This window comes from Phodopus roborovskii, unplaced genomic scaffold, assembly GCF_943737965.1.
Source record: "Phodopus roborovskii unplaced genomic scaffold, PHOROB, whole genome shotgun sequence".
NCBI lineage: Eukaryota > Metazoa > Chordata > Mammalia > Rodentia > Cricetidae > Phodopus > Phodopus roborovskii.
The window spans coordinates 91,055-111,388 of NW_026126064.1; the positions used below are offsets into that span (position 1 = coordinate 91,055).

Here is a 20,334-nt window from a genome sequence, read left to right on the forward strand (position 1 = left end):
TTACCTCCATTTTAAATTGCACTGCTACCATTCTTAACACAGAATTGTGCTTTTTTTTCAAATTAAAAATTATTTATCTTTTTTCTTATTTTGCATATCGATCCAAGTTCCTTCTCCCTTCCTCCCTCCCTCTCTCCCATGCCCCCTGATCATCCTCGTCCCACCCACCCCCCATAACACTCTACAGGGAGGTTGGTGTCTTCCAGGAAAGGTCAACAAAATTTGTGGAGTCATTTGGAGTAGAGACTAGGCCCTCCCTCCTGCCTCTAGGTTAAAGGAGTATCCCTCCATGGGCAATGTGCTCCCAAAGTCCTTTTGTGCACCAGGGATACATGCTGGTTCCACTGTCAGAAGTCCCTTAGACTGCCCGGGCCTTCTAACTGAGCCCCATGATCAGGGGGGCTGAGTCGGTCGAATGCTAGTTTCCCAGATATCAGTCTGGGGGCCCATTAGCTCCTCCTTGTTCAGGTCAGCTGTCTCTGTGGGTTTCTGTAGCCTGGTCTTGTACTCCCTCTCTGCATCTGGATTCCAGTTCTGTTCAGTGTTTAATTGTGGGTGTCTGCTTCTGTTTCCATCAGCTACTAGATGAAGGCTCTATGATGTTGGATAAGTTAGTCATCAATCTCATTATCAGAGAAGGACATTTATGGTAGTCTTTCCACTGTTGCTCAAATTGTTAGTTGGGGTCAGTCTTGTAGTTCTCTGCTCATTTCTCTAGAGTCAGTTTTCTCTTCAAACCAGTAATGGCTCCCTCTTTTATGGTATCTCTCTATCTCTTTTTCTCTTGTCTATTCCTCCCCTAGTCTAATCCCACGTGTTTTCCTCTCCTCCCCTTCTCTTTCTCCTAGCTCCCTCTCCACTCACTGCCCCTCCACTCGCAATATTCTCAGGAGATCTTGTTCTTTTCCCTTTCTGTGAGGGTCCTTGTATGAAACTTCTTATATTCTTCCTTGTATCCTAGTTTCTCTGGCAGTGTGAATCATAGGCTGGTGATCCTTTGCTCTATGTCTAAAATCCATATATGAGTGAGTACATATCATGTTCCTGTTTTTGTAACTGGGTTACCTCATTTAGGATGTTTTCTTCAAGTTCCATCCATTTGCCTGCGAATTTCAAGATTCCATTGTTTTTTGTTATTTTTCCGCATAAAAGTAAATGAATTGAAAATTCCACCTTGAAAACCCACCAAGATCATATCAAATGAAATTGGGATGATCAAAGAGTCAACAGAACAACAGTCAGACTATTTATTTCCACATTTGGAAAGACATCTAGAAGTCCTTATTCTTGTAATTCATAAACTTCATAATACTTGCAAATGACCTAGGGAGCTTATTAGAAAAGCAATTCAGATGCATTATAAGGTGACCACAATTGGCATTCCAAGGTCCTAGCTACACAATAGAGCCTATTGATAAACTTGGTAGTGTCTAATAGTTAAAGAGCAACTAGCTCACTGTGTTCATGGAAAGGAATGAAGCCAGAGTACAACCAGTCAGTGGGACTAAATCCAAATAATTGCCTCATTCCTTTTGTAGAGTCAACACCTTTGCCCTCACACTCTGTTCTTAATGAGGTTACTTACATCACATATTCAATGGCATTTTGCCTTCTAGAATGCATTTGCTACTTAAGAGATGCATAAAAGGGCACTCTATTGAAGTATAAAAGTGATTAACCTCTTAAATGAAAAGCCCTCACTGTTGGCAACACTTCCTACATGTCTCATGTTTTAAAAGGAAAATATATTCAGAAATCTCTCAACAACATATATAGATACACATAATGTAACCTGTGCAAACAAGGTAACTACAGCGTTCAGTCTGTGCAAACAGTAATTACTGAGTAGAGACATGATATATGATAATCAGTAAATAGTACTAATTTCCTGTTTTGAATGTTGAATTCAGCCAGATCACAACTCTGATAAATAAGGAAGGATGACCATAGTATCAGATTTGAATCAACAAATATCGTTGGTCATGAGTATACTGATACAGGAATAAAAGAAAAAAACATAATATAGTACAAAGCAACAGGATAGAATTGTTCCTCTCTCTTCAAAAGTTTAATTTGTGTAGACACCATCTACCTAGCATCTCACAGAGCACCTACAACTATTCCAAGGGACCAGAATTCATCTCACAGTACTCATGTCAAGTGGCTACCAACTGTCTGTAACTCCTTTTCCAGGGTATGGGACACCTACATTTGGCTTCCATGAGCACCACAACTCATATGTGCACCACACAACACACACACACACACACACACACACACACACACACACACACATAAATAAAAACTAATCATTAAAAAATAATTTGAAGTAAGGCCACCAAAATCATCTAGTTCACACATATCACAACCACAACATGATATATGTAATCAGAAATAATAGGTAAGAGAGTATGTCTGTGACTAATAATCACTAATAACCCCTCACCCTCCTCAGAATCACCCTCATAGTCTTATTATTTGCAGACCAAATCTACCTATCTATTGATGTTGTTTCATATCCAACTTGAAATATTATGTCACAGCAGGCTGTTTAGAGAAGATAGTTTATCTAATGCTATTGAATGAAAATCATTCTACTTGTAAAATATGTAAAAATACATATGTATTTACCAGCTTCAGGTAAAGTGCATACATGAATTAGAATCAGTAGCTAAGTCACTACTACCAGGGGGATGTATGTCACTATCCTGGGGCAACATTGCTGGAGAAAGGATGATAACTGCACATTTGTATGGCTGTGAATTCCTGCATGTGGTTGAGAAATGGCACAACTGGGTCATAATACAAACAAAAGATATAACTTTTAATAAGCAGTTCCTGGAAGTCGAACTTTGACAACCAGGTCAGTAAACTGAGAAATTTGACATGACACATAAAAAAATGCTAACTGCTCTCTCAGGTCACATAGCAGGAAAAAGAATGTTGATTTCCAATACATTACCATGGTAACTCGTGTTAGATTTTTAGTGCTAAGAAATACATTTGCAGTCTGCAAGAGATATGATAGTTATTTGTCTCTGCTTTTAGGGCACATGTTCTATTTTTAGCATGTGCTCAATAAAGAGTAATATATATGAAGGCTTGGTTTTTCTAAATGAAAAGTGGACATCTAAATGTCATAAAATGAATGAAAAATAAATACAGAAAGAAAACCCATCAGTATATTCAGGAAGGCACACAATGATCATTTTTAAAATACCCAAGAATTATTATCATTAGTCGAACTATGATATGAATGAAGATTGACTGAAAATAAATTACAAACAATAATGGAAAAATTGAGTTTCATGAGAGTCTTTTAATTTTCACTCCTCAGTTGCTTGTTACCTAGAGCAAGTCTCTGCCTCATTGTTCTTCAGTTTTATCATTTGTAAACTAATTGTCCTTCAGCTTCAGGGCAGAAATCTTGAGAGAACATATTAAGTACTCACAATAATATATATATATTAGGCCATTTTTCAGATTCTTAGATTTTGAAGGTGCTGTGCCTGATTTTGTCAAGCCTGTAAGTTAATTGAAGTGGTTGCTCTTTCCAAGGGCTTTTCTTCTGGTTTAAGTGTTAAGTTGCCTCAGAACTTTGCTCCCTTTAGTGCAAAATATAAACTAAAGTTCCTTATATGTGACTGCATTTCAAAGCACTGACACCATAGTTGCCTAATTCACACAAACTTGAACGTAACAGGCACTTACCAAAATCTGAAGGAAAGCCTGGTATGGTGTTCCATGCCTATAACCCCAAGATTTTGGAGGCTCCCAAGTCTGAGGCCAGCCTGACCTATGGAATGTGTATGATGCCCACCTGGGCTACAGAATGAGACCTTGTCTCCAAAATAAATAAATAAATAAATAAATAAATAAATAAAAATAAAACCTAAATAAGTGAACCCTAAATTGACTTGAGTGAATTTGAAATTTTAATTCTAGAATCAAATGTAAAATTATTCCTCTGGAGGAGGAAAAATAATAGATTCTGCTATTTCTCAACCCCCAAGCCTGCTCATTATATCATGGGTTCTTTAAGTTCCATAAACTCTTTACAAATTTAGAAACAAGGCAAACTGCTTTATGTATCTAATAACAGAGAGTGATCAAAAGCATTCAAAAGTGAGAAGAGCTTGCTGTTACTCCCATTTGAGAAATAAACCAGCATGTGCTGTGATTACTGTTTTGGCCTCAATAATCTCCAACTCTATAAACATCAAGATTTCAAATAAAACTTTTCTCAAGAGAGAAAGTATTACCAACGCCTTTCACCAAAAAACAGTTGTTTCTAATGATTTCAATAATTAGAAAATATATTAAGACCTTAAAGAAAGAAAATTCAAATGAGTGCAAAAGTCTGATGTTTCTCAGTGCTTCCCACTTTGTACAAGAAGATTTCACATATGTATAGTGTTACATAAATCTATTTCCACTGGTAGAATATTATTCAAATCATAATATTTTTTTGTCAGAGCCCAATGTTTCTGTATAAAAGTAGCAAACTTTGCTCTTCCTGGTTATCTAAGCAGCCCAGATGTTCTGTGTTCTTTGGGCATCCCAAAGCATTCCCAATGGAAGAATGAGTTGTTCTAACTGTGACAATATATCCTCTGGCGGACAATTGCTTTCAGGATAAGCATCACATCCTTTAACAAAAAAGAATAAAATGGCAATGCCACCTTCACTTTGACAATTTTCTCTCCAGAGAGGTTTTGTAACATTCCATCTGTGCCTGTCTATTTGTATGACATGTTAAGAAGGAAATTCCTAGTAGAGAGAAAGCAAATACTTTTTCTTGGAAGATATTTTCTTTAAGGCATCAGTGAGGTTTGACACCTTGATATACAATAGCCCTGTCTTCTAAGCTGGTCACCTGAGGCCCTTTTGTTCTTTATTTTTAACAGTGTGGTCATTCTTTGTCTGAATCTTTCTTTTATATATCTGTATGTATGTGCAAATATGTGGTGATGTGTATGTTCCATGTATACTCCTTACATACTGATATTTCAAATATTGATTTGCAGTCTAAAGGTGGAAAGTTTTCTGCAATAAAACCCTACCCACACTAGGAATTACATTTTGTACCTTTTGAAAATGAATGTCAACTTTCCCCAAGGGGAAACATAGTCTTATTGTCCTGATTTAAATTTGGGGAACTAGCTTACCTGGTACATGTCATAATTCCCCAAACAACTATTTTTCTTTTTTTGGAAAGTGACAGGTTATTTATTTTCAAAATAAATTAAAAAGAAAACCAATATATATTAACTAAACAAGAAAAGGAGAATTTGCCTAAAATCATTCAGCATGTAACAAATATATTTTCTCATTTCAAGCATGTAAATCATTTTCAAAAAAATTTACACTCTTACACTATGCCAATCAGTGATTGATTTTTATCTTTGCAATCTGTCAACAAAACCACACAAACACAAAATATGCCAAGCGTGTTGCTTCCTTGTCTCATGACTATGAATATTTACAGTACTTTTTACATTCACATGAAAGTTCTAACATTGAGACACTTCAGTGCTCAGTATATTAGTGCGTATTTTGTAGTAGATATGTGCTAGCATGTCAGAATCTACAAGAGTGCAAAAACACTGCACCACTATTTATAACGTAGTCATTAAATAAGCATTGAATGAATGAATGAATGAATGAAAAATGAATGTGAGTAGTGTATCTCAGTGACAGAGCCTAGCATCTTCAAAGTTTTGAAATAGTAGGTAATTCTCACATTCTAAGTGAATACACACTTTTAAAATTCTGTGTATCTATACAAGATTATGTTATCACCATACTCATGAATGAAGGATAACTTTTAACTCTATACTATGAAATCCATTTTCTTTGTGTGTGTGCGTGCGTGCGTGCGTGCGTGCGTGTATGTGTGTGTGTGTGTGTGTGTGTGTGTGTGTGTGTGTGTGTGTGTGTGTGCGCGCGTGTTTAGACCAGAGGTTGACATTTGGTGGCTTTTCTATATTTTTGAAACATATAAAACTGTACCTTTCACTGTAGCAGCATCTCACAAATTCAGTGAGACTAACTAAGCATCAGGCATCAGGGGTCTTCCTGCCCACCTCCTGAGTGTATGTGTGACTGCACTTGGATTTTCTCATGAGTTCTGGGGATTGAACTTAGCTCCTCATGTTTTCAAAGCAAGAACTTTACAATCTTAGTTATTTTCTCAGCCCCAGATTCTCAGCTTTTGGAATGGTTATTCATAATAATTATAATTCTTTAGCTACTTAAACACTATGATACATTGAACCCAAAATCACTCACAGAGATACTGGAATTTTAGAGTAGAAAGAAAAAAATATTTATTTTAAAACTGTGTGTGTTCTTAATCAGCTATCTAGTTATTCATTTATTAAACAAATCATTATTGAGTTTCTACAGTATGTCACACAATATTCAAGGGATTTGAGATAAGTACTGAAAATAATTTTAAAAAATAGAAAAAAAACACAAACAGAAAAACAGCCAAAGAATAACCATCATGGAATTTAAATTTCATCAAGTCAATAAATAAATAATAATATAGTTATTAGTACAATAATTAGAAATCAAATTTTTTATATTTCTTTTTTATTTTATTTTATATGTCAATCTCAGTTCCCTCTCCCTCCCTCCCTCCCTTCCTTCCTCTCTGCCCCCTTACATGCACCCTGAACACGCTCCACTCCCATCCCCCCACCCAAATTCTACATGTAGGGCAATGCCATCCAGGTGTGGTCATGTAAATCTATCAAGTCATTTGAAGTAGGGACTAGGACTTCTCCCCTATCTCTAGGTTAAGGCAGTATCCCTCCATGGGGGATGTGTCTGCAAGGTCCTTTTGTGCACCAGGAATACATCCTGGTTCCACTGTCTGAAGTCCCTTAAACTGCTCAGTCCTTCTGGCGGAGACCCATATTCAGGGGGGCCTGAGTCAGTCCCTTGCTGGATTCCCAGTTATCAGTCTTGGGGCCCATTAGCTCCTCCTTGTTCAGGCCAGCTGTCTCTATGTGTTTCTGCAACCTGTCTTGTCCTCTCCCTCTGCATTTGGATTCTAGTTCGACTCAGTGTTTAGTTATGGGTTCTTGCTTCTGTTTCTGACAGGTACTGGATGAAGGCTCCATGATGGTGAATAAGTTAATCTCACTATCTGGGAAGGGCATTTATGGTAGCCTTTTCATGGTTGTTCAAATTGTTAGTTGGTGGCAATCCTGTAGGTCTGTAGACCTTTCTTTAGGTTCAGATTTCTCTTCAAACAATAATGGCTCCCTCTTTTAAGCGCTCTCTCTCTCTCTCTCTCTCTCTCTCTCTCTCTCTCTCTCTCTCTCCTGTCTTCTATTCCTACCCTGACTCAATCGTCCTAGTGTCACGTGCTTTCTCTCCTCCCTTTCTCTTTTCCTATTTCTCTCTCCATTCACTGCCCCCCCACTTCCCATGTGCTCTGGGGGACTTGTCCCTTCCCCCTTTTCTGAGGGACTTTATATGAATCTCTTAGAATACACCTTGTGTCCTAGTTCTGCTGGTGGTGTGAATTGTAGGCAGGTGATTCTTTGCTCTAGGTTTAAAATCCATATATGAGCTAGTATGTACCATGTTCTTCTTTTTGTGACTGGGTTACCTCATTCAAGATGGTTTCTTCAAGTGCCATCCACTTGCCTACAAATTTCAAAATTCCATTATTTTTTTCTGCAGAGTTGTGTAGATGTGCCATATATTTTGTGGTGACAAAAATCTATAGAAAAATATGAGTTCAGAATTTTTCTCCTTAAAATGAGTGGGTGATAGAAGAATTTCATATGGTGCTGTATTAGCAAAGGTTAAGACACAATGAGAGTATCCAGGAGTAGTGGCACATGCCTAATGTCCAGTACTCATTTAAGAGAATCAGGAATTTGAAATCTGCTTAGGATAGATGCATAGCTTAGAATACACAGTAAGACCCTGATTCAAAGCACATGTTTGCACACACATGTACATGCACACATGCACGAGTACACACAGACACACACACAGTGACAGAGACAGAGAGAGATAGAAAAGAAAAGAAAAACTGTGGAGGAGGAAGTGGAGAGGAGAAAACGGAGGAGAAAGGTGGTTAAAGGAAGGAGAGGAGCATGACAGGAAAAATCTGGGACAGATATATTCTTGGTCAGAAGGGACAACCAAAAACAAAGTAGGAAGGAGATTTCTCAAAGCTAATCAAGGAAAAATATGCTTATTTATAATCACATGATAATGTGATATTTTAAAAAAGTTATTGTTTGAAAGTTTATTATCCACATCTTTAATGATTTATTCATTTATACCTTCCATTTCTTTCCTTTACCCTCCTTCTGTCCTACTGGAACCTGTTATGTTTCTCTTCATATGTGACCCTCTGAGTTTAATTCAAGTCCTTGCCTGAGAATGGGTAGAAGGTTATTTACTACAGCACACATCTTGTCAGTATCTACACTACTGCAAAAAACAGTATGTTCCTTCCTTAGCATTGCCAGTAGTTCCTCAAGGACATGCAGAGCCTCATAGGCCCTTTTCACATATGTGAAGTAATGTTAAGAGGCCCAATATTTGCCAGGTCTTGTAAAGATAAACACAGCTGCAATATCTCCATTTGATTTGTCTTTTTAAATTTTAGCTGTCATTTTATAACACAATCATTCTTCCCAAATTACTAGTATAATAAATACCTATTTATTTTCTCCAACTGTGTTCATGAATTATTAACTTTTTAGGAAAATTGACCTTAACAAATTCATGGACACAGGAAAATGGATGAAATATACTATGTCTGCAAACACAGGTTATTGCTACATCACAGAAAGTTTAATTGTAGACATTGTGACTAATTCTTAAATATGACTCTCTTAAGTTACCAAGAGTGTATTTATATATAGCCAAAGAATATTTACCAAATTTACAAAAATTCAAAATAATAAAAAGCTACTGTCTCTTATATAGTCGGTCTATAATCTAGTTATATTGTCTCAACAGATACTCTTTTCATTTATTTATTTTTCTTATTTTACATATTGATCCCAGTTCCTTCTCCCTCCCTCTTTCCCACCCTCCCATGACACCCCAACCACCCTTCCCTCCCACACCCCCACTCTACATGTAGGGTGATGCCTTCCAGGAGGGGTCATCTAAATCTGTCAAGTCATTTGGAGTAGAGACTAGGCCCTCGAGGCCTCCTACCTCTAGGTTAAGGGAATATCCCTCCATGGGCAATGTGCTCCCAAAGTCCTTTTGTACACCAGGGATACACCCTTGTTTCACTGTCAGAGATCCCTTAGACTGCCCAGGCCTTCTAACTGAGACCCATGTTCAGGGGGTCTGAGTTGGTCCAATGCTGGATTCCCAGCTATCAGTCTGGGAGTCCATTAGCTCCACCTTGTTCAGGTCAGCTGTCTTTGTGGTTTTCTGTAGCCTGGTCTTGTCCTCCCTCTCTGCATCTGGATTCCAGTTCGGTTCAGTGTTTAATTGTGGGTGTCTGCTTCTGTTTTCATCAGCTACTAGATGAGGTCTCTATGATGGGAGATAAGTTAGTCTTCAATCTCATTATCAGGGAAGGGTATTTATCTCATTATTGGGAAAAGCCTTTCCACTGTTGCTCAAATTGATAGTTGGGGTCAGTCTCGTAGGTCTCTGTACATTTCTCTAGAGTCAGTGTTCTCTTCAAACCTCTCTCTCTCTCTCTCTCTCTCTCTCTCTCTCTCTCTCTCTCTCTCTCTCTCTCTTTCCTCTCATCTATTATACCACATTTTCAATATAAAACTATGCTTTCCATGTATATGTTCAGTTTCCCTAGTGCCCATTAATCTGAGATGGCTCCATACTTTTCTTTGTCCTTAATCAATACTGATAATTTTTAAGAGTATTAACAAGCTGAATTGGATTCATGCAGCTGTCCTTCAGTCAAGAGTGGCCTGACAAGTCCTCATTTTTCAAATTCTTATCCAATTCTAGCTACCATCAATGATGTGTGTCTTCTTAGTGTATTGAACTAGAGACCAGTTTATATCATTCCTGGCAATGTTAATTTATGTCACTTTTGGAAGATGGTGCTGATTTTTCCTTTTAAATAATCAGTGGGAAGGTACCATAAGAATGTGAATATACTGCCTCAAAAATTGTCTATCTCATAACTTTAACACCTAATAATAATTCTTACTTGAATCAGTCATGGAGGAAAATGAGGATTTCTGTGTCATTTCTTTTGCTTTCCCATTTTGTTCAATTGTAACTTATACATACTCATAGATTGGCGTTTCATTCTCTCATTATTCACTTGCAACTGCCTTTTAAAGTGCATCCCTTAAGAATAACCCTTACTTCAAGGAAAAAAACAAAGAAAACCATATTTAGTGAAGATTTTACCAAATTATACCTAGAATGACGCATTTTTACTCTAGTCCTTCTTCATTTCTATTTTGTGGTGGATTAAATGACAATTAAGTTCCAAGGGCTTCTAGGAACTTAGTCTAACTAGGCCAAAATGATTGGGCTGTAACCCATTAACTATATTTTCCAATCTTGATTGGCAGTAAGTAAAAGTTCACTTAACACTTTCCCTGATAACGTCTTCCCAAAATGACAAGATACACTACTTTAAAGGGTGATATTTGTCCAAATATTTGATCTTATTAATTAAGATATTCCATTGATAATCTATTTTTAGTTTGTCTGTCATAACTTTATATATCTTTCTTCTAAAAAATAAAGACTTAAAATTGCACTCCTTATATAGGAATATATTCCTTCCCAAAACTTTTTCTAGCTGTTGTAAAAGTAGCAATTCTGTTTCTTAATGTATCATGCACATGCCCACAAGAATGTAACTGCTTCTAAATTGTGCTGATGTATTATAGAAATTGAGTTGAATATCTTTTTGGACTGTGCATAATTATCCTCCTGTCAGGAACAAATAATTTATACTGCTCCAGAGTAATAAATATGCATATGAATTTATGTAGATGAATAAATCCTTATAAACCTTAGCTCTTTATAACCCAACAGTAGTGGGGGAAATGTACATGGTGAATGAAGCTAATGAATAAACTAGGGTCATTATACTGTCTATCATGTGTTTTCCCAACAAACTTGCATTTTACAGCCTATATATCAGGGCAGAACATTTCAAAGGATTTTATGTAAGAACAGAACAATTTTAGAATGAATTATTTAGGAGACAGCCACCCATCTTCCATTACATTTTCAACAAGTTTTGTATATATACATAAATATGAAGAAAGATCAGAAATGCAAAATGAAAACTCAAATTGAGCTCACAAATCACATGAACTTTTGTTAAAATTTTACTTCTCCAAAGATTTCTAGCAAAAGTTTCCAAACACTTATACCAGGTACAGGTTAATAAAATATATATATATATATATATATATATATATATATATATATATATATATATATATACTACACTAGGTACTTGCAACAAGATTAGTGTAAACCAAGTGCATTTATTATTTGCAATGTAATCCAATATACTAAGAGATGGCATGTGCTTTATTTTAATTAGGTGTTTCTTTTAAAGGGTTGCTTGTACCAACTGTCTCGATAAGAAATAATTGTAGTCATTGCTCAAAATGCTTGTAGCAAATCTGGTTTTAAATTGAAGCAATTTATTCAAAAAGCAGTCTACTACTGCAGCAATAATCAATGTGTTTTCACTTAGACTGTACTGGAGCTTTCCATGGACTATTGTTAATTGCCTATAACTAAATGACTGTTGGTTCCCTTAAATGTAACTTTTTGGCACTTGTTCATTTGTAGTGTTTAAACAAATGCCAGCTCCCCTTAGGTTTTTGCTGAGCAGTTTTGCTTTACAATTTTCAATATTTAGCCTCAATCCCTTAAAGGACACAGAGTCTATTATTTTAACCAAGTGATACTTTTTTTTTTTTTTTGAAAGTATGGGTTTTCTCTTTCCAGTCTAAGAAGTTGAGTTGTGCTGAAATGGAATCTTTTTGTTTTTTTAATACTGACACTTCAGGCAACTTGGAGGAGAACTGAAAAGCAGGCTCCTTTCAAAAAGAAACTGACATTTGCAAGGGCAACAACACTCATAGTCACATAGTAATGCAAAGATGAAAGACAATAGCAGACCCAGATAATTTCTCTTAACTCTGACAAAATTGAACCCTTTTGATTTTCTCCTGAACTCATGAATAAACCATAAAATATGTAGACCTCATATTAATGAAGTGTTCAGCTTGGATGGAGCAGGAGTGTACAGACTAAATCTAATGCATCATTTTTCTTGAAAGCAGTTCATAATGTCATTATTTTATATCAACTTAATAAATAGTAATCTGTGTGTGTTTACAATAAATATACCTATATAAGATGGAGCAACAGAGAAGCAGGCACCAGAAAGAAAAGACCAAGTTTCATTCCTGACCTCCTTCTAAGAATGCTACAAGAACACCATATTTTTACACATAGCATTACAAAGCATCTGAAGAGATATGGGAATTATGCTCCAGATTTTGCACAAAATAGTATATTGCTAATACTAAGTTTCTTTGGACCAGTTTTCACATGCTCTTATTAGTAGTAAATAACTGCACCCCCAAAGAGTTATTCTTGCTCATTGCTCAGTTTTAAGTAATATTTCATATCTTTGTATATTAAAGCTGTTCAAGTCACACAACCATTTCTATAACTACAAAGCTACATCAACTCTATTATTCCTTTTTCATTACATGTCAGACAACACTATGATTGTATATGTCATAGTATTAGACAATACTATGATTGTCTAAATATACAGAATGTTTAAAGTATTATGTACAACTTTGATGACTTGTGACTTCTCATATATTCTCTAGAAATAAAAATAACTTACTCTGTACAACTTTTCTCTTATTTATTCATATTCAATTTCTGAAAAGAAATTGTCCATGAATCTGAAAGAGAACAAGGAGGGATATATTGGACAGTTTGGAGGGAGGAAAGGGAAGGGGAAAATGCTATAATGATATTATAATCTCAAAAAAAAAAATAACACTTTTAATTTGACTAAGAAAAAATAGCTGTTTGAAAGTATGTAGAAACCTAATCATGAACACTACCTAAAGAAAATGAATCCTTTTGTTTTGTTGTGGTTGTTTTTGTTTTTTGGGGGTTTTTTAATTGCTAAGAATATGTTTCAGGTATCATTTTATTGTCTCTAAAGCTATTTGAGATACTTACACTATATTACAAGGTTGGGCTTAGTGCTATGCCTCCAGCTGCAAAATATAGACTTGGAGGCACTATAGAAAAATCATTCCCTGCCTGGCTACTTATCTACAGCAGAACAGCTGTTCTGACTCCAGTATTTCCTTAGAGCACATCCACACACAGGCCTTGGGTCAGAATTTGTAATAGTTTTCATAAGTAATCAAAATTTTAAAGAATTGAACTATGATTGGCATAAGATAAAATGCATAGACCGCAAATGATCAGATCAATAATATTAACAAATGCATACATATGTGTATCCACCCCAAGAAAAGATAAAAAATATTTCTTTAACCCAGCAAAGTTCCCCCATGCCCCTTTCTAGTAAACTTTCCCTTCACTTATCCCATAAGAAAAATATAGTTTCTGGATTATATCACTGTTACATTGTAATAGGCTGTTCTTGTACTTTAGTAGAACCATACTATAAATACTGTGTTTGGCTTCCTTTACCCAGTGTAACCCTATGAGTTTTGCATGGTATATATCTTTAGTTTCTTCTTTTGCTTGCTGAATAAAATCTATTTATGGGCTGACATTAGTTTATTCAGCATCTCCTGTTAATGAGACAGTATGTTTCCAGTTGTGGTTAGTTTGGATAAGACTACTCAAAACATGTTTTTGCATAAGAATTCCTGAGAGTATCTTTGGAATTGATATTGACATTGAAAACTTTATTGGAAAGCTTACCCAATGTAATGGCACAATTATGTTCTCTTACCAGCAGTGTTTTTTTTTTTTTTAATTTACATATAGTCCCAATTCCCTCTCCCTCTCTACCTCCCTCCCTCTTTCCCTCTTTCTTACCCTCTCATTTTCCTCTCTCCCACCCTCTCATACCAGCAGTGTTTAAGACAGGAAATTATGTATTCTTGATCAAATTTCCATTCTTATGCAAGAAATTTTAGTTGTAAAGTGTGTGTGTGTGTGTGTGTGTGTGTGTGTTACTTTACTTTCAATTGCTGTGATCAAACACGACCAAAAGCAACTTGAGAAGGCAAGAGTTTGACTTACTATCCTGAATCACAGTCTTTTGAAGGGATCCAAAGCAGAAACTCAAGGCAGGGACCTAGAGGCAGGAGCTATTGCAGAGGTTGGATGGGTGCTGCTCACTGGCTTGTTTCCCATGGCCCCACCAATAATGAGAGGGGCCCTCACACATCAATAACTAAATAAGAAAATGACCTTCAGGCTTGCCTACAGCTGTATCTTATGGAGGGAATTTCTCAACTGAGGTTCTTTCCTCTTAGATGACATTAGTTTGGATCAAGCTGACATAAAACTAGCCAGCACAAAGTATAAATAAAAACCAGAACCTTAATTTAAAAAAACAAAGCCACAATGTGGGCTAGGGATGTGTTTGAGAGGTAGCACATTTGCCTAGCATGAGGTCCTGGGTTTGGTTCCTTGGACCACAAAAGTGGTCATGATCTAAATTATTATTTCCCATAATGTCCAGTGTGTTTTAAATCAGATATTCTGGTATTTGATCCATCATGTGGACATAAGTTGTACTTTCATTCAGGGTTCTATGTGGTGAAATTCAACTGGCATTCTGAGATAACAAAGATCCAAAGCATGCCACAGTATTATTTCCCAACTTATTCTTTCTCTTCATACAGTATAAGGGAAACAATACTCTGAAGAACACTTTACATTTTGTCCCCAGCACATTTGAAGGAGTCTCTTTTGTGGTTCATTACAATTTTTAACAGACAGAGCTAGTGAAAATATTTTCCATTATTTCCTATTAATTTACTTTGACTCTCAAATATTTAATTTCTTATTTAAACTTTTTCTATCTTAAATTCATTGTCATGTGTTTTTAATAAAATATTTTCCTTGGCTGCCTATTTAATTTTACTAAGTACAAAAAATACACTTGATTAAATGGTAGTTACATGTATTTACTTTATTAAACTGCTACATTAGGGATAAAGAACCAGACAATGAGAAATGTGACTGATTATTTTCTTAATTGTTACAGGAAAAATGTTATCACATATAAGCATGCACGTATACACATGCACACACGAACAAACATGTTCTCTCTATCTCTGTTATACACATACATTCTTGTGAGAAAATGATGACTATAATTTCCAAATTATTTTCTCTACACTGCCTCATCCCTGTTATTATTTTATCTCATTTATGAGAATTTAAAAAGGAACTTGTTGCCTAATAATATGTATTATTGCAAGTCATGAATTATCTTAATGTTTTTAATCTAAGCTTATATTGAATGTGCCATAAATTATATAACCCATTCCTTCACAGTTTCCCAATTACAGAATCTAAAACATTATTTTAGTGTTTTAATTTAAGGAATGACTATATGTTGTGTGACCCTACTCCTGGGAAGATGTGAACAAAAGTCTAATCACTCTAGGTAGGAAAATGATGACAGACCAAAACAAAGATACCACCAAAGATTAATTGGGTGAACCAATGAGCTTTATTAGTGTTACTTATAGGAGCCGAACTAACTCAAATGACAGGAGCATTAGCAAAACCCTGGCATGAATGATAGCTCATGAAAACAAATCCTAAAAAGCATACTCGACAGCTGGCAGGCAGTACAACAGACTGGAGTGTCCTTTCCCAATGACTCAGTCTTAACATCTTTCAGGTACCTTGGCTGGTTTCTGTTTCTTCCAAGCAGCTGGTCTAGTCTCAGAGTCTTGGCAGTCTAACTTGTGTAATAGTGACTCTTGATGATTTTTTTTTTCATTCTGGCCAGGAGAGACCAAGTTAATCTGTTTTGAGTTGTTCCTTCCCAAACTTAAGAAAGGATGTTCTATTTCCCTAAAACATCCTGTTGCTTCACCTCCCTTTAGCATCCTCTGTGCTACTGAGTTTCCTTCCAAGATGTAAGGTTTTCATCTGGTACAAAACTGCTACACACAGCACTAAACTTACTGAGTTAAAGAAACTGTTTACACTCAATCAACCTAAATCTTGTTACAATCTTCATAAACTCTAAAGGAGAAAGTGTAACTATTTTATTTCAAATTTGTCCTATCATTTTTGTTATAATATCAGCATTTGATGTAATAATGGAGAGCTTGTATGCATCAAATGTCAAAAAATGTTCCTAATTTAGACAAGTGTATAGTAACATGGCTAGCATAAGATAAAAGGAAGTAAAGAAAAAATTTAGTATCTTAATTTAAGAGAAATGTTTCTAGAACATTTCACTGCGATATCCACTAGGAGGCCCACTTTTTAAATTCAGTTAAGCTTTCTGTCTTGAAGATTATGTATGCTAACACACCTGAACAGTACTCTTTTCAGAAAAGTGAACAGCATATGTAATTTCTTGTTGCAGGAGAAAGCAGGTAGCATTCATTAGGTAGTTCTGCCAACCCTCTATGTAGCAGTGCACATGTCCTCTAGGAACTATGCTATTTGCTCCCCCTCATTTTAATACTTGAACTCAACTCCCAAGCAACAGCTCAGGTTAAAAAAAATGATCAAGATTCATATGCAGGTGATCATAAATGTTTATCAGTTCCAAAAGCATAGTTCACAGGACCTCCTCAAGGGATATGTATATATGTAAAAGCTGCTGCACTGGGGCCAACCCAATACTGTAGATTTTATTATTATTATTATTTTTTATTTTTATTTTTACATATTCATCCCAGTTCCCTCTCCCCCATAATCCCATGCCCTCCCAACCCCCCCATCCCATTCCCCACCCAATTCCCAGGGAGGGTAATACCTTCCAGGAGGTATCATCAAAATCTTTCAAGTCATTTGGGGTAAGGCTTATGCCCTCCCTCCTGCCTCTTGGCCAAGGGAGTATCCCTCTATGGGGAATGTGCTCCTGAAGTCCTTTCATGCACCAGGTTCCACTGTCAGAGGTCCCTTAAACTGCCCAGGCCTTCTAACTGAGACCCACATTCAGGGGTTCTGGGTCGGTCCTATGCTGGTATCTCAGATATCATTCTGGGGTCCATGAGCTCCCACTTGTTCAGGTCAGCCGTTTCTTTGGATCTCTCCAGCCTAGTCTTCACCCCTTTGATAATCGCTCCTCCCTCTCTGCAACTGGATTCCAGTAGTTAGTCTCAGTGTTCAGCTATGGGAGTCTGCTTCTGTTTCTGTCAGTTACTAGATGAGGGCTCTATGATGGCATATAAGGTAGTTATCAATCTCATTATCAGGATAGGGCATTTAAGGTAGCCTCTCCTCTATTGCTCAGATTGTTAGTTGGAGTCATCCTTGTAGGTCTCTGGACATTTCCCTAGTGTCTGTTTTCTCTTCAAACCTATAATGCTTCCCTCTCTTTTCTTGCTCTCCTCCATTCCTCCCCCGACTCAATCTTCCTGGTCCCTCATGTTCTCCTCTCCCCTCCTTTTTCTCCTAATTTCCTCTCCACTCACTGACTCCCCCTCTCCCAATATGTCCAGTAGATCTAGTCTCTTTCCCTTTCTGTGGGGGAACTTGCATGTCTCTTTTAGGGTTCTCCTTTTATCTTAGCTTCTCGGATGGTGTGAACTGTAGGCTTGTGATCCATTGCTCTATGTCCAAAATCCATATGAGTGAGTATATACCATGTCTATCTTTTTGTGACTGGGGTACCTCACTCAAAATGGTTTCTTCTAATTCCATCCATTTGCTTGAGAATTTCAAGATTCCATGTATTTTTTCCTTCTGAGTAGTACTCCATTGTATAGACGTACCATATTTTCTTTATCCATTCTTCAGTTATGGGGTACCTAGGTTGTTTACAGGTTCTAGCTATTACAAATAATGCTGCTATGAACATAGTTGAACAGATATCTTTGTTGCATGGATGTACATCTTTTGGGTATATGCCTAAGTGTGGAATTGCTGGATCCTGTGGTAGACTGATTCCCATTTTCCTGAGGAACTGCCACACAGATCTCCAAAATGGCTGTACAAGTTTGCCCTCCCACCAGCAGTGGAGGAGTGTTCCCCTTTCTCCACATTCTCTCCAGCATAAACTATCACTGGTGTTTCCAGTTTTAGATATTCTCACAGTAGTAAGATATTTACAATATTTTTAGTTCAGATGCAATGTGTAAACCAACTTCATTTTTACAAAAGCAGTGTTACTAAACAACGCTGTCACATATCACCTTATCCAATTACCACAGAAAGCTGTAGATGGATTAAATCCTTATACAAGATGAGTATGTTGGTACATGCCCATGATCCCAGAGCTTGAGAGGCAAGTGAGTCACAAGTTCAAAGCCAGCCTAGGGTACACAGTGAGAACCAAACAATAAAAACAAAACTGTTGTCACAGAAAAGGGGATGAGATTATTTTAACACATCTGCAGTCACTTCCAAAAAAAGTAAGTAAATAGAATTCCACGTTTTTTATATGTGATTATTGTATAATTCTCCATTGCTTCCCCCTCCCATCCCCGCTAGAGTTAATGTACACCGTTGAACTTGCTGGAGGGCTTGGTGCTATTCTCTTGCTGCTTGTTTGTTTGGTGACCATCTATAAATGTTACAAGATAGAAATCATGCTGTTCTACAGGAATCATTTTGGAGCTGAGGAACTGGATGGAGGTAAGATGATTTCCCTGCCTTCAGTTTTATTCCAGCAAAAGAAAAGTTATACACATCCTTGTAAAACCATTTTTTGCATGGAAATATATGTGGTAATTTAGATCCAATAGGTAGTTTTCTCTGCAACTTGTCTAGTAACATCTACCCTTTTTTTAGAATTGTGCTCCAAACAGCACTTACAAATTACAGAAATTGATTGCAATGCCATAGGCATGTTCATTTGCTCTCACCTTGTAATCAGTACTGAAAGGCCAGCTTTACTTTTCTATAGTAAAGTATTTCTCTTTTAATTGTCTTCCCTAGCCTAGTAGTTTGAAGTGGATTTCAATTTGTTCTTCTTTAAACTGATAGTTGTTTTATTAAACTGTACTATTTTAGCATTCTTCCAAGAGGCTTGTCAGTCTTGTCCATCTCTCTATTTTTAGAGACTGTCATTTCAAGGGTAAACCAACAGAAAGAGTACAAAGCTACATTGTTTTGATAATTACACATCTAACATTTTGGCTCATACTGAACAAGTAAACACTGTTTTTATAGAAACAGTAATTATCATTCACCTCTGGCCAGCCAAGAATATGTGTACATTCTAAAAAGAATTTAGGGTTCACAAAATTGAGCTCCCACCATCATTCATTAGTGAACTTAAAGGTCCTTTGTGTTCCCTTGAGATCATTGCGAAAACGTAAGTTAAACTTACAAAATAGCATTGCAATGTGACAATGAATAGTGGAAATGATTAAGGTTTCTAGGTTATGTTGATAAGCATTTTTCTTTGTCAGTTTTTCACTAAGCAGTACAAAATAAAAAGAACCCTTGTCCCTGTTGCATACTTCCAGGGTCCACTTGAGCAGTCAGTCCATAGGCAGAGATGTCAGTTTTCAAACATGTAGAAAGAAAAGGTTTACTGGCATTGCCAACAGTCCTCTCCATTTACCGATTTCCTGTTGTCACTGAGGTGAAGGCTGTGCTGCAGCAACTCTATTGTTTTGGGGAGTTTTCTTAAAGCAATGATTTTTCTTAGTTGTTTTTTGTTTATATTTTCCTCCCTGTTCACATAAATTAGTATATATGAGTTGTTTAAAGAATGTATTAGGACACTGTCAATATGAGTGAGGCAAAATGTGTGCCAGGTATCTTGAAATCACCCCTACTAAGCCTACAAATTATAAACGCAACATTCTAATCTCCATTTAATTTATATGGTAACCAAGGCTCTCAGAAGTTAAATAATTTCTTCAAAATGATAATTCAAGTGGCCATGTAAATCTACTTCCCCAAATCTCTATTATTTTTAAAATTTAATATACTCAGCATACTCTGAAGGGCGTGTTTTTGTTTGTGCCTGTAAAAGTAGATGATACTTTATAAAAAGCAGTTTATCTAAACAAGTCTCACATTATCTATTAACCTTAATTTAAATATGTTTATTTTTGTTCAGAATGATATGGATGATTTTTTCCAAACCATCATTTCTAGTGCAGGCTTTATCTGTCATTTTCTGAATTGGAAAATGATAGAATTCAATAAAAAAAGAAA

At 36.3% G+C, this 20,334-nt stretch overlaps 1 protein-coding gene across 1 annotated transcript in view; it reads left to right on the forward strand.

Annotated features, from left to right (window-relative positions):
• The window catches only part of Il1rapl1 (interleukin 1 receptor accessory protein like 1), a 41,279-nt gene that overhangs the window by 9,935 nt on the left and 11,010 nt on the right, over nucleotides 1–20,334 (forward strand). Inside the window, exon 4 of the mRNA XM_051179389.1 lies at nucleotides 18,655–18,798. Within this exon, the coding sequence (XP_051035346.1) occupies nucleotides 18,655–18,798 (144 nt within the window). The remainder of the gene's footprint in view (nucleotides 1–18,654; nucleotides 18,799–20,334) is intronic.